Consider the following 15068-nt stretch of genomic DNA (forward strand, 5'->3'; position numbering starts at 1 on the left):
TATTTCTTCACAGTTTCCCAAAAAGATCTATACACAGCAATTGGTTCATATTTTTCTTACATCTCCTTTACTCAAAGATTCACCCTTTCTCTTTCCTTTCTATTCCCCTCCCCCACCTCATTCTGTCTCTCTCTCACTTACAATATTTTTTGTTGGAAAAAACCAGAGGTTTTTTTTCAGGATCTGTTCTTTGTTACTTTCCATCTGAAGAGATCTCAGGACCATATAAGTAGTAGAAAACCCTCAAAACCTCCACCCGCCATCACCTGAGACAAAACAATTTTCTTGATGATTTTCAGTGCTGGGGGTTAATTGTTATCTAGCCATGTAAGGGCGTAGCTATCTGAGGGGCCTACCTGTGTGCCATGGTTTTAGCTCCATCTCTTGCCTGTAGAAGCTCAGAGCATTTTAAATTGTTTTATAGGGAGAAGGGCTTCATATAATTTAGTCTTTAATATTATGCAAAAATAAAACCTCTTGATGCTTTTAAAAATCTTCTTGGATCAACTTGTAAGTTTCTTAAATTCTCTGAGTCACAATTTTCTATAAAATGGGGTAATATTTTTTACTTATTGCATTGTTTTAGGGAATAAATGAGATAATGTATACAAAGTGGGTGATGCCTAAAAAGTACCCTTTCTCGATGGAGGATCTCCTTGAACAGAGTTTGAAGAATGAGTATTATTGGATTCAAAATGGTTGAAGGAGGAGTACTATACCAGGAGGATAAAGAAGTAAAAGATGTTTTAGGTCAAAGGCACAATTCATGTCCCATGACTATGAAGCCTAGTTTTCATCCACAACCAACTTTATTGCTTCACAATTCTGTTGTTTGTGCTTATTCAGTCTTGAGAAAGAAATTGCAAAAATTCCCAGCAGTTCCTATATAATATGAATCTTAACATAGAAACACAAATCTGTTATAATCTTAAAATAAGACCCAAACTGAGAGATTCTACTTGAATGTCTTCATGAGAAGTCATACACTAGACTATTTGTCAGGTTTTTCTTCTCAGTGTTCTGTGAATTGATGAAACACTCAGCTGTGGGATTCACTGGTTTAAAATGAGGAGCTATTTGCAATCATTTTCAAGCAAGGTTTTTGGAACTTATGAATTGTAACAACTTTGTGCTGGCACGTCTCTCGATCTCCCTATCTTTCTTTCCAGCCTTACTTTGGCAGGAACATCAATGAAAGTACACTATATCCATAGGATTTCGGGGATTCGTGCTCCATTCATCCAGCTGCTGGTCACAAGTTCTAACTCCTTTTTGTTAATTCCATCAGGATAGTTATCTAATATCTTATAAAGCAACATAGGAGATACAAGTGAAGATCTGCAAAGCACAAGGTGTGCTGAGAAATTAGTGCAATCACTTAACAAGTGCATTTTCCTTCTCACTCTTTCTGTGCTTGTACAACAGATCGGGCTAAACCACACAGCAATACAAATTACAACACAACATTGGTTTAAACAAATCAAAGATATACATATATCTGGTATTATATATATGGTATATATTTATATCTGGTATATAATAATCTGGTTATCAGATAGTTTCAAATCATAATAAAACCCGCCACTTTGAATTAGAAAGGATGATCTTACCATACAAAAGACTTCAGCCTAGTGTGTAAGTGCTTCTTAATACTCCATACTTTTTACTAACCAATCAGAGCTCTTATCACAATGGAGCAGGTGAATCCACTCTCATTGCTGGCAATTGCATGAACAATAATTTTCTTAAGAATTGCATCATAAATTCTGAGAAATTTTATTTTTTAGAATTCATTTTCCAAAGAGATGTGGATTTAGCAAAGTTCTAGGTGATGACAGGCCTGCTTTTTTCAATTTAATTAATTAGCACATAGATCATTTATTTTGTTCAATTTTAATGTATTTTCACACTCATATATGAAAAGCCTATGCATTAATAGTAATTCAGACACAGATCTGTCAGATATCAACTCCTCAGGCAAAAGGACAATTGTAATAATAAAGGGGGAGAAAAAGATTGAGTGGATGTTATAGATGGGCTATACTTAGGTGTGGTTGAATAAGTGTCTATTCTCTTTAGACCCTGAAAAGAAATAATTTCTTTGATAGAACTGGTCATCTAGAATTGCCTTTTTCCTGAGAAATATTGTTCTGGATCTCTACTAGCTTCTTTTAAGAATAATCTCCTTGGTCATTTTTGCAAAGTAAATATTACAAATTGTTCCCCCCAACCCCCTCACCAAAAAAGATGTGAAATGCACAGATGGGGATTGTGTGTCATAACTCAAACTGCCTGGGCCAGGTGAAACTTAGCCTTTAGATGAAGAGAGGATTTCTGTGCTAGAGCTCTCCATTGGCAGCTTTTACTCTAACGAAAAGATATATATATATAAAAAGAGTAAAAGAGTGAAGCTCTGGGGTTGTAGAATCCTAAGGCAAATGAAAAGGCCTTGAACATCTTCCTGATATATGATAGGCCAAATAAAACCCTCCTTAACAATACTTGCTAGCTATAAAAAAATTGTTTCCAGCTATAGTGTTGTTTGTAGTGGAAAAGAAGCTACTACTTTGAGCTTCATTTAATAAAAAACAAGAAAAAACATTTTTTCAAAATTATAATTAGTGTTCTGGGTTTTAATGCCTGTACATTAATGTCTGTAGTGTTTAGAGATAAATAGTTACAGTTTCCCGCCTCATTTTGATGTTCAATTCTGCCATAGCCTCTTTGGTTGATTTTGAATCTTTATATTTATTTACATGCCTATCACTTTTGGGATTTCCCATTAACATCTGTGCCCTAAGTTTGACTAAAACAATTTTTCTTTTTTTTAAGAAAAAGGAATATTAATTTTGGATCTGTTATCCAGACAGAAAATATTTTTTAGCTTAACAGCGTTTTATTCAGAAATTAAATGCTTATCTTTGTAAAACCACAAAAGTATAATCAAAGAAACATATACAGCTTGGCATGGTTACTAAGGTTTGTATTTCCTGGTAGTAGATAATAAACAGGCTTGTAGCAGAAAGGAAAAGAAGCAGAAAAGGAAGCTTTGTATCTCTTACGTATTGGCAAAGTATTTACATCAACATTGTTAGGAAGATTTTTGAAAAGTAGGGCCTTGCTATGAAAGCAAGAGTAGCCCAAGTCACGAAATGAATGGACTTATTTATTTATTTGACCGATATGTTTTGACTGCTACATATGTGCTGGGTACTATACTAAGCCCTTTACATATGGTGTTTTACATAATCCTTACAGCAAATTTGTGAAGTGGGCATTGCTGTTATCATCCCACAGATGATGAAACTGAGGCTCGAAGAGGTTAACTTGTCCAAGACCAAAAGCTAGAAAGTGGTCGAGGTGGGTTTTGAATCCAGATCTCTCAGATCCAGAGCTAAGATAGACTGCGTCGCTGTCCGTCTTTACATATGTGGCCCATTTTAATGTAAAACTTTGTGCAGTTACCCTGTGTTGCCTCTTCTCTGGGGGCATGTATATATTATCTTTTATGGAGCCCGTGAGGTCTTAGATAACTTAAAGTGGATACATGGTGTCGAAACAACAGAACCGGGAGGGTCTCATAGGAAACAACTGTGAGTATACCATCTCTTTTTAAGGGGTTGTTGGGCATTACCAAATCATTTTCTTGGGGAATATATCACTTTAAGGATTTATTGTTTGTATTTTTCTAATTACTATATGTCATGTTTGTTGGAAAAAGAAACTTTGATGATAAGTGCTGTGTTCTCAACAACTGACATATTATATATCTACTTAATTACGCGTTTATGGTCTGCTTCTCCACTTTAAAGCATCGACCCTATCAAGGCAGCGATTTTTGTCTCTTCTGTTTACGGTGATGCCTCTAGAGCCCCAAAGAGTATCTGGCACATGATAGGTACCCAGTGAATATTTACTAAATGAACAGAATGAGATTATTTCTAGGATATGATAGAGGGTTACGTTTACGTATATTGTTTATTTCAGCTCAAATTGCAGAGTAAGTTATACTGGCACAGTTTGAGATCATATGAGATGGAAAAAATAATACCTACAATTCCAGGCACATTTCTTATGATCCTTCAAACAAATTATAAAGTATTATTTTCTCCATTTTCTACATGATGATGCTGAGTCTCAAAGACTGTGTCACCTTCTCCCAGCTTGGACAGGTGTGTGGATCTCAAAGACAGTTCTTTACACTATGCCACAGGAATGGGGCTTCATGCCCTTCAGCACAAGAGAGGAGCAAATGGTGGACTCTTCCCCAAATCTCTGCAGTTTTCACTTCACTTACAGTGCTGGAAAGATTCCACCAGGGAGGCAGCCAGGCTAGGTAACGGTTAAGAGCCAGCCGTACTCTGGAAGGTACGGCTCTCTGCTCTGTACTTGCTATGTGACTTTGAGCATAAAACCTTTCTGGGCTTTAGTTTCCTCATCTATAAAATAGAGCTAATAATAGCAACTACCTCACAGGATTTTTGTGAAGACCAAATGGGATAATTTACATAGAGTGCTTAGTTTAATGCCTGGTATATAAAACTGCTCAATATTAGCATTAAAATGTCAAACCCTCTAGACTTGGTAATTAGTTTTCCTTATGTAAATATAAAGATCATGCCAAGTATCCCCTGGTGCTAACACAAAGTAGACTGTGTGATGTTTGTAACCAAGATAATACATGTGTACCAGTTCCAAATATGGTTAAGTTGGTAATACATTAATGAGTGCTTAAATATATTTGATCTACTCTAATAAACTTCTGTAACTGCAATAATAACAATGAGATTAATCACTACAGTTATTCTCCAGCTATGTTAGGATAATCCTGGTCACTCTATTTATATTATCATTAATCCTTGGATTAACCATCAAAAGAAGGCAGTACTGTCTCCGTTTCGTAGTTAAGAAAACTGAGGCTAAGAAGAAATAAACAATTTTTTTTCAATATCATTTAGCTAGTAAAGTAATAGAGTCAAGAGTGAAACTCTAAAACCCACAGTTTTTCACTAGGCAGCAATGTTTCTCTACCTATAATTATGGCTCTATACTCCATTTCATTTTTAGTTTTTTTGCTGAGGAAGATTTGCCCTGAGCTAACTAACATCTGTTGCCAATCCTCCTCTTTTTTTGCTGAGGAAGATTTGCCCTCAGCTAACATCTGTCACCAGTTTTCCTCTATTTTGTATGTGGCCGGCTGCCACACGGCTACTGACAAGTGGTGTAGGTCTGTGCCCAGGAACCGAACCTGGGCTGCTGAAGTGGAGTGTGCTGAACTTAACCACTAGACACCGGGGCTGGCCCCTCTATACTTCATTTTAACAGAACTAAATAAGCAGTTACCGCTTGTTGAATGAACTGTTACTCAATGTTTCATACTTTTGAGTGTTGTTTTCACCTTTGTTACTTCATTGAATTAAGGGAAAATGTATTTCTGAGTCCTTTTCTCTTGCTTTTACCTAAAAATATAATTAAAAAATAGTAAATGTGGGAAGGGGGTAACTCCGTAATTCTATTATATTTAAGTACTATTTGATTAACACCAAAAACTTATTGTCTTAAAGAAAGTAATACACAGGCACCTGCCCTGTGGTATACTGGTTAAGTTTACCACACTCTGCTTTGGCAGCCCAGATGTGCGGGTTCAGATCCTGGACACAGACCTACACACCAGTCATCAAACCATGCTGTGGTGACATCCCACATAAAAAATGGAGGAAGCTTGGCACGGAGGGTTAGCTCAGTGACAGTCTTCCTCAAGCAAAAAGACGCAGATTGGCAAGAGATGTTAGGTCAGGGCCAGTCTTCCAAAAACAATAGCAAAAACCCTGCAGGGGCTGGCCCCATGGCCTAATGGTCAAGTTCAGTGGGCTCTGCTTTGGCAGCCCAGGTTTAGTTCCCAGACACAGACCTACATCACTGGTCTATCAGTGGCCATGCTGTGGTGGTGACTCACATACAAAATAAAAGAAGATTGGCACAAGTGTTAGCTCAGGGTAACTCTTCCACAGCAAAAAAAATTAGATATATATACACAGCAGAAAAAAATATAGTTGATTCAATGTCCCTTCCATTATAGAAAGGATGAAGGTTTTTCAGCGATCAGTAAGGAAGGATTTGTATGAGCTTCTATTGGCTGCTCATTTTCACACCTGGCCTACACTGGTCAAATGACATTACCCATAGCAACTAATTTTCTTGTGCATCAGTTCCTTTGCAAAGTGGAATTAAACTGTAAATTTCTAAAGGGAAAAGACCATATCTTATTCTTCTTCATATTCCCAGTGCCTACTGCAATAAAGGTTGTTGAACCAAACTCAGTTGGGGAGTGATACCTGGATTGGCGTGGCCATTAATAACGGGATCTCAGTAATTACATTGTAACAATTCTCACTCCATGTCCACAAATTAGGATTTTCCCTGGCTCTCTCCCTTGCATCTTTATACTGCTTCCATAGCTTAGTTTCAGGGATTCCAAACTAGTCTTTCCAATAAGTAAAGAGGAATGTGCCAAACTTCACTCTTGTGTAGTTATAAACTAATCCCACTTGGTAACCAGATCATTCTGTAAGAGAAGGAACTCAGAGGACGCAGAAAAGGTGGTAGAGGTGCAAGGGTGTGCTAGAGCATCTCTGATGGGCTTGTGAAAGCTGGTTGTGCATCTCTCTTTCCAACTCTGCACTCAGTGACCTCACCTTGGTAGCTTGAAATCAGCCATGATAGAAGTATTTACACCATGGAAATAAGCAAGTGCTACAAACAGCAGCCCTGGCCCCTGCAGCTGATTTTTAAACATTTACCAACACATCACTGTAGGGGTGGTCCCATTCTGGAGGTGATTGCTTTGCTTTGGCTTGGAGTGGGAGTGAGTGATGCCTGTCAACAGGAGCAGAGTGCTACATCACACTCATTGATGATATAGAGATGCTTCCCAAACCACCAGCCAGACACTGGGGCTACAGGCTCTGGAATGAGGTTGTATTTAAGTAGCAATAAAGACAAAGGGTTTTTCTCTCCAATTTTAAGGACTCCTACGTAGTAAAGACTAAATTTCTTTATGGGGAAACTATTGTTGTTACATCTCATTATTACTTACAATAAACAACCCTTCTATAGGAAACTCCGCTTGTCAGTGTATCACTCTAGTTTATCACCCCTAGCCGTTCAGATAAGCCCCACGCCAGGCATCAGCATTTAGAAGACTATGTTTTCAGCTTAGACTAGTGGTCCTCAAAGTGTGACCTCAGGACCAGCAGCATCAGCGTTACCGGGAATTTCTTAGAAATGTAAATTCTCAGTCTCCAGCCCAGACCTATTGGATCAGAGATTCTGGGGATGGAGCCGGTTTTTACCAAGCCCTCCAAGCGATTCTGAACCACTGGCTTCGACTTTGTCTTCCCATAAGGCACTAGCAATGAGAATCCAGTAAAAATGCTTAAGTTATGCTAAAATATTCTCTCCCATCCTTCTGCAATCTTGGTCCAATAAACATCCTTTAACAGATCCTCGTGAAATGTTCTTTTGTATATTGTTTAAATCTCTGGTACAGTATGTGTTAATCAGCAAGTCTCCTGAGTGAGACTGCATTTAGTTGACAGACTGCAATATATTTATCATTTGTTGAAAATGATTTCTAATCTTCTACCTTAAATTCTATTAAATAGATGAAAATCCATAGAAATTCTCTTAAGAAATATCCAGAGAAACATTTACAGTTCTGCAAAATCTCTTCTTGATCGATTGGCTGTGCAAACATGAGAAGAGAGTTCATCTTGTTACTATATTGACTGAATTAAAGCTCTTTAAATACAAAGGTGAAAGTTGGTTAACTTAAAGAAATAGAGTCACATTTCAGGTACACAAATGAAATGGGGGCATGGAAGGAGAGAAACCTTGAAAGGCATTTGACAGGAGAAGGTTGTATTCCCCAGATAGCCCTGTCAAGCAGCTCTGTTGACAACAAAAAGAAGAAAACAAATAAATTGGAGGTTGTGTGAATGTCACAAGACCAGAATATAAATACGTATGACACAGAGAGAAGTAAATACCAATAATTCACATTCTCACAAAATGTTTTAGGGTGATACCTTCTAGCTGTACCAAAATGAAAAGGGAAAAAATAATATGTAGGTAAATCTCCAAGACACTGGTCCGGCATTCACCTTTTATTCATAATACCAACCCTCAAAAGGTACCACTGTAGCTACCATAGGCTGAATAACAAAAACAAAGACGATGTGTGACAAGACTCAGGACTCGTACATCTAGAAAAGGATTTAACATTCAGAGAAGATTTCAACTCTGTTTAACTTTCTAACTCACAGGAGAAAATGCAGTCTTTACTCTAAGCAGACAAAGAATATGTTTAGACAGAATGCAGAATTCAGGACTTGGGTTTTCTCTTTATGCTAAATAAATTGTAGAAACACACATCCACAAACAGGTCAAAAATGATGGTAGTTGTCTTTTTCTTTTTTCTATTAAAAAAAAGTCATTTCAGGCTTTTCTTATCAACATAATTATCCATCCAAATATGAACTAAGTCTTAACAAGCTCTTAAAGGCTAGCTGCTCTTCCATCACTCGTTGTCCCAATGCCACTCAGTTCTTACTTGGCTTTGTGCACAGTGACACCACTGTCCACCCCAGGCCTGGGTGTCTGGTCCAAGGGTGCCTTCTTGAAAATTTTACATAACTGCCTTTTTCCGGTGCCATAGGCCTCACCTCACCATATCTAATGGAAGCTCTGGCCCAGAATCCAGGAATGTTGTTCCAGATAGGCCTGGCGGGTCTCACTGCTCATTAACATGAACTCTCCCTTCCCTTACTGGGAAGCCAGAACACCCTGTCTTCCTGGCGCGGCCACGTCCTGCCAGCTCAGGAAACAAGACCCTTAGTCTGGCATGAGAAATCTGGTTTCCTCCCCATGGCCATAAAGCCTTCAGTTTTAAGTATTTAATAAATACTACTCTTCTAGAAGGTCCTTACGCTCAACACCAATAAACTCTCTGATAAAGAAGTATTGTTCTAACGTGCAAAGCTGTAGGCAAGAAAATGAAGCCCCCCCCGCCGCCAACCCCTGAGTCTACGTCTATTAGAAGGCCAAGAAATTAAAATACGTTGAATTGATTCAGGCTTTATAGCAAATACCATATACAAGGACCTAGAAGTAAAATTTTCAAAAATCCAAAAGGATGATCAGTTTCATCTTTAGACACGTCACGGTGTACAACCAAAATTATAAGAAGTATATTTAAGATGCTTTCTCTTCAGAAGATTCAAAGGTTCTTCACAGCTGGGTAGTTTCCTTGGCCCTTTTCTGTTTTCGCTAGACTCTCTCAGATGGTCCAGTATTTCCAACGGTTTCAGTTGCGTCATATGCTGATGACTAACAAGTGCTTATCTCCAGCGCAGACCTCTTTCCTGAGTTTTGGGTCCACATGGCTGAGCTTTGAGTCCACGTGGCTGAGCTTTGAGTCCATGTGGGCATCATCATTTTCCACTCCCATTCTGCTCTTCCTCTTGTATCTTGTGTCTCCTTAAACGTCAACACTATCCGCCTGGCAGCTCAAGTCAGGTAGCTGAGCACCTTGCTGACCCCTCCCTCTCCTTCTAGTGTGTCCGTAGAGCCTATGGATTCTGCTTCCTTCCTCTCACTCAAACGCACTAATTCTCTATCCCTGCCGCTACCTAAGCTCAGGTACTCTTCTTTTCTCTGTAAATGAAGAACAGCCTCCTAGCTGGTCGTCCCAATCCATTCTAGACAGCCAGAAGGGCCCTTCTAAAAGGCAAAGTTGACCACATCATTCCCTTGCTTCAAATGTACTAGATTGAAATAAAAGATCTTTGTGACCTACTTCCTGTCCATCTCTACAAGCACATTTTTTTTCCTTTTCTTCTTTCATCCTCTGTGCTGGAGCTATAGGGATCTTTCATGTTTACTCTGCATTTCTCCATGCTTTTGTACCCACTGGTACTCTCTCTACCCTTCCTCACATCGTTCTCCTAGCTAATTTCTGCTTATCCTTCAAAACCAATCTTCCTCCAGGAAGTTTCTCCAAGTCACCTTTGGGTTAATCACCCCTTCTGTGTATTACAGCAGACATGGTCCTAGTATTTACACGGTCTTGTAACTTCACTCTCCTCTCTTTCCCCACTGGACTGAGGGCTCCTTGAAGGCTGAGACTCTGTCTTTTCACTTCTCAGTTTCCAGAGCTTTGCACAGGGTCTGGCTATTGTATGTCTTCAAAAAATTTCTGTCAATTGACAAAATGAAATGCTCTAGACTGAGGTCAGATGTACCTGTGCAAATTCTTGCTGGAAACCAGGCCAAATTAAGGCTACAAATAAGTAGATACTCCTGAAGTGGGAAAATTTGTTCAAGCAAGGCACAGAGTCAGATTTTAAAGATGCTGGTCAGTTAGGCCTGATTATTGGAATGTGTCTCACAAAGACAAAGAGGAAAATCTTGGCAATTGCCAACTTCAGCACAGCGGCCTCCAGAGACAAAGACAGTTATGCGGGAGAGAGCCCAACCCTGTGCACCTGCAGACAGACACTAACAAGGGAGCCCAGGCACGTGCTTAGGGATCTAACAATCCCCGGAGAAGCAGGTTTAGAAGCCTCCATCTGGTTTGTCGCCAATAAACAAAAAAGGAGGTCCTTCTTCCATTGTTTCAGTTCTGTAAAGAATTTACAGACATGGTAAGCCCCTGCAGGCCCTATCAAATTTATACCTCAATTAGATATTTTTAAAAAATGAGCTATGGGAAAGAAATTCATCCCTGACTTGGAAATGTCAGCCACATTGTGAGCTACATAAATGACTTCAAGGTCATTACTTCCGCATCTGCCAGTCCCTCTGCTGAAAGCTGCCTCCCTGGGTCCTCCCTGCTTTGTGTCCTCCCCAGACCTCTCCAGTCCATGCCTTGCTCACACGTTTAATGCTGTGTCTCTCCACCGGGAATGTCATCCACGGCTATTAGACCATGCAGCCAGTCCTAATGATGGAAAACCCTGCAAACAGGCTGTACTAAAAGAAGGTTTGGCTTTTGGTTTCACAGCCCAGTAGAAATCTGAACAACCCTCAGCTTGGGAACCCAGGAAGGCATAAGAAACTCACTGATTTTATGGTCAAGGGGAGACTAGGATAGAGGTGGTACCTTAATGTGCGCTATCGGCTTTGCAAGTAAACAGCTCTCCCACCGTCCCAGGGATGGCTGATGGTTTGAAGCTGGCCCTAGCGGGAGGAATATGACTATTACCAAACCAGTCATTTCATGACTTGCTAGGTGACTCTCAGTCACCCTTCCAACATCTGTCTCTAGGAAAATTGTGCTTATCAGAAACTGCAATTCTATTGCTTGTGTTTTCTATCCTAAAGTAGACCTTACCAGCATTTTAAGGTTTCTAAAATTGAGTGTCAATGGATATGCCTAGATTGGAAGCTCTAAATCTCAGTTTAAAAAACTCCAGTGCACTAGAAAAGAAAGTCCAGTTTCACTAACCAGTGGAGTTATCTTTCCTCTCAAAGTCCCCATTCCTCCTGCCCACCTTCCTTCAATCAGGAACAACACCTCTCCTTCCATCACTGACACTCAAGACCTTGGTAATTGCTCTCTCTCTCCCTCTTCAGTGTTCTCTGGTCACTCAGGCAATAGCCAGGATGTATAGATTTGGTTTTGCTCCACCTTTTCTCCCCGCCTCCTTCTCTTACTTAGCCTGCCACCATCTGAGCTCTGGCCCACCTGAGACATTAATCTTGCTTTGCTTGGTAAAATAATATCCTGATGTTCTCACTGCTGACCCACCCAACAGCGCTGCTCCTTTTCCTGAAACAGCTCTTGAATCGTGTCATTCCCCTTTTCAAAAAAGTTTCAAGGGAGCCCCACTAATTACCAAATCAACCCTACAACTCCACATTTTCAACCTAGCATTTCTGCTCTATATTTTGTTATTTCAGCTACAGGAACATATTCACTCCTCTTTCCACACAATATGTACAGTCCTGCCTCTGTGCTGTTGCTGGTGCTCTTTCACCCAAGCTACCTGGTTTCGGTGCTGGTTCCATTTATTTACTAGCTTCGTGCTTCTGTTTCCTCATTTGTCATGTGAGGATCATAATAGCACCTGCTTCATAGGGTTTTGTGATGATTACATGAGGAAATCCATGCAAAGCCCTTACTTAGAAGGGCCCCCGAACAAAGTAAGTATTCAGTAAATGTTAGTGATCATTATTATTATCATCATCCCTTTCAAGGACTATTCCAAATCCAGCTCTTTAGTGATGCCTTTTTTAATTGCCGTATTCAAGGTTATTTCTTCCTCTTTTTGTACTTCTCTGAATAGCATTTGATGTATAATGCCCTGCCCTAGAATAGTGTGTGTACTTATCATGGCCTGCACTGGACTGTACACTTAGTGAGGTGGGGGAAATATTATACATCCTTGTATACTCTAAAGGGCCTTGTATAGCACCTGGCATATCAAAAGGACTGATGAAATTGAAATAAATTGATTTTACTATTTTTAAAACTCTGTTCCACAAGCTGAGAAAAAAAGAGCACATAAAGATAAGCAAATGAAATGAACACCCTGATAACGAGGATGTTACTGGAGAAAGACACTGAGATTGATGTCATTAGAATGCACGACTTGCCCTGATAACATCTTTTCGTCCCTGTTCTCCATTGCAGGTCTGCTTAGTGGCCTATCTTGGTTTGTTTATGCTTTGTGTCTCATATCAAGTTGACGAACGGACATGTATCCAGTTTGCTATGAAAGTAAGTTGTCATTTTTCTTTCTCTTTTATCATTGCATAGAAACACAAGTATAAAATAAAGAAGTGCTTTTTAAGGGGTTGCATATCTGACTATTCTAGAAATTGCATTTTTAGGCTGGCCAAAAAATGTTTTAGGAAGGCATTCATCCAGACTCCAAAGGTAACACTGATTTATTTTTTGTCTTAATTTCTATGAACTGGGTTGGCATGGAGCATATGAAGTCTGTCCTTCAATGCCCTTAAAAGGAATATTGAAAATTCAACAGTTCAGCAAAACACTTGGCCAGGGAAAAGGTGTTTCTTTCAGTGCCCACTTCCATATCTTGGGGGTTTTTTAGAATATTTTAATAATGAAGCAGTCTAAGTATATTTCCTCTTGTAGGCGGGATCGCTTAGACAGAGAAAGAACATTGGGTGCATCCAAATCATCTGTGCCAAGAGTCTGAGGGCAAAGGGTGGGGGTTGGGATACGCACGGTTTAGCATGAGTGTGTGTTTCATGTGCACATTTTTTTCTCTGTTAGAGACAGTGGTTTGGTTGGAGCCAACTCAAGTGCACAGCATTTTCACTGCACAGTAGAACCTACTCCAAAAGGAAACACAGACACACCCTTTCGGAGATTAGGGAGACAAACACCCATCTCAGCAATCAGAGCTAGTAGAAATCAAATTCCTACATTTTCTTTTAACTACTGTAGCAGAGAACAAAAAGCTTTCTGTAATTTTTTTTTGTACACTCACATTGTTTACTTTTCTTCTACAAGAAAACACATAAAAACTGGATACTCCTTTATTCACTAAAACAAGGAAGCATAAGCATAAGAGTAAGTATCTGGAAATCACAAAGATGCAGAAAGTAAGACGTTAACATATTCTAGTATAATTGAAGCTATGGACATAGAAAAGCAATGTGCTGCTATGTATACATATTTTAAATCATGTTGTAAAGGAATATTTAATGAAATTCAAATATTCTCATTATTTTAACTAGCAAAAAAAACTGCCTACACAAAATATATGATACGATCCTACAAAAGAAAAAAATAGCTCTTATGTGCATAGAAAAGATAGTTATCTGTGAATGGTGGGATTATAGCTGTGTTTTGTAGTTTTTTCTCTAATTTTGAAACATTCTCCTTAATGAGACATAACTTTTCTAATTAAAAAAATTAATGGATGCTATTTTTTAAAAAATGGTAGAGTTAGTATTTTGGTGGATATACCTACATTTGGGAATTTTACTTTTTCCCTCTGAGGGTGTTCCTTAAAAGAAGGCCGGATAGAGCAGACATCAGTCTGTGTTTACTTTTTTCCTGGAGGTCTGATTAAACACAAGGCTTGGTGATGATTAAAAAAAAAAAAAGGCAGAAAGCCTAATAAAAAATGGCCCGTTAAATTACAGGAACTTCATTCACCAGGTAAAAAATGCTCTAAACTAGATTCATCAATGCATGTGAAATGCCCTCATTTCCCCCCAAGATGGTCTCAGGAAACAGCAGAGGCAAAAGCATCAGCTTCACAGAGGCCCCCAAGCCATCTCAACATCTGCACTTAAAATAAGGAGCAAGTGCAAAAAAATAAAAATAAAAAAGTCACTGCCAATGTCAGCCAGGTTGAGAATTCCCCACTAGGAAGATCTCATTAACTATCTTTTTTTCCCACCTATGATAGACATTGACAAATAGGAGGCACTTTTCTCTTCTCCTGAACGTGACCTTTAATGATGCTTGCTGCTCGCTCTGTAAGATACCCGCTACTTTATCTTCAGGTCAAAAATGAGCTTCAGTCAATCTCCAGGTTTTCCAAAGGTACAACAGGTTACAGCAGACTTCCCTTGTGCTTCTCACACCATTTTGGGGGGGAAGGAATAAAATGCATCTTCATGTGGTGTTTCTGACTAGCATAACCACATTTTTAGTGCCCCAGTCCTGATACCCGGGCCTAAGCTTTCTTTGAGAATTTATTTCCTCCTGTTGATCGCCCAGAGAGCCAGGGGCAAGCAATCAGATGGTGATGACCGCGTCTCAGTGTAGTCTGCGCACACACGCCCTTCCCTTTTTCTTAGAGACAATAGCCACGGAGACTTGTCTTTTCATCTCAAGTTAGCGTGGTCTTCTGCGGCGGCCCTTTGGCAGGCCTTCCACAGCACCAGCGCGTTCCTTCTTTCTCCCTGGACTCGCTCCTGAACCTGGGGGGCCATTCGCCCTTGAATTGGGCCGCCTGCCTTTCCCTGTGGCCCTGCTTTATCGGGGCTCACTTTGATGATTTTCAGAAACATGTCGGGCTCAT

The 15068-nt window shown here is 39.6% G+C and overlaps 1 protein-coding gene and 1 long non-coding RNA gene across 5 annotated transcripts in view; one reads left to right on the plus strand and one right to left on the minus strand.

Moving 5' to 3' along the window:
• LOC139041629 (uncharacterized) overlaps positions 1-15068 on the minus strand; it is a 108482-nt gene that overhangs the window by 59201 nt on the left and 34213 nt on the right. The window lies entirely within an intron of this gene.
• SSPN (sarcospan) overlaps positions 1-15068 on the plus strand; it is a 51618-nt gene that overhangs the window by 15913 nt on the left and 20637 nt on the right. For all 3 annotated transcript variants that reach the window (XM_014846857.3, XM_070494988.1, XM_044775246.2), the window contains exon 2: positions 12695-12781. In XM_014846857.3, the coding sequence (XP_014702343.1) occupies positions 12695-12781 (87 nt within the window). The remainder of the gene's footprint in view (positions 1-12694; positions 12782-15068) is intronic.

The sequence above is a fragment of the Equus asinus genome, chromosome 22 (assembly GCF_041296235.1).
Source record: "Equus asinus isolate D_3611 breed Donkey chromosome 22, EquAss-T2T_v2, whole genome shotgun sequence".
In the NCBI taxonomy this organism is placed as follows: Eukaryota; Metazoa; Chordata; class Mammalia; order Perissodactyla; family Equidae; genus Equus; species Equus asinus.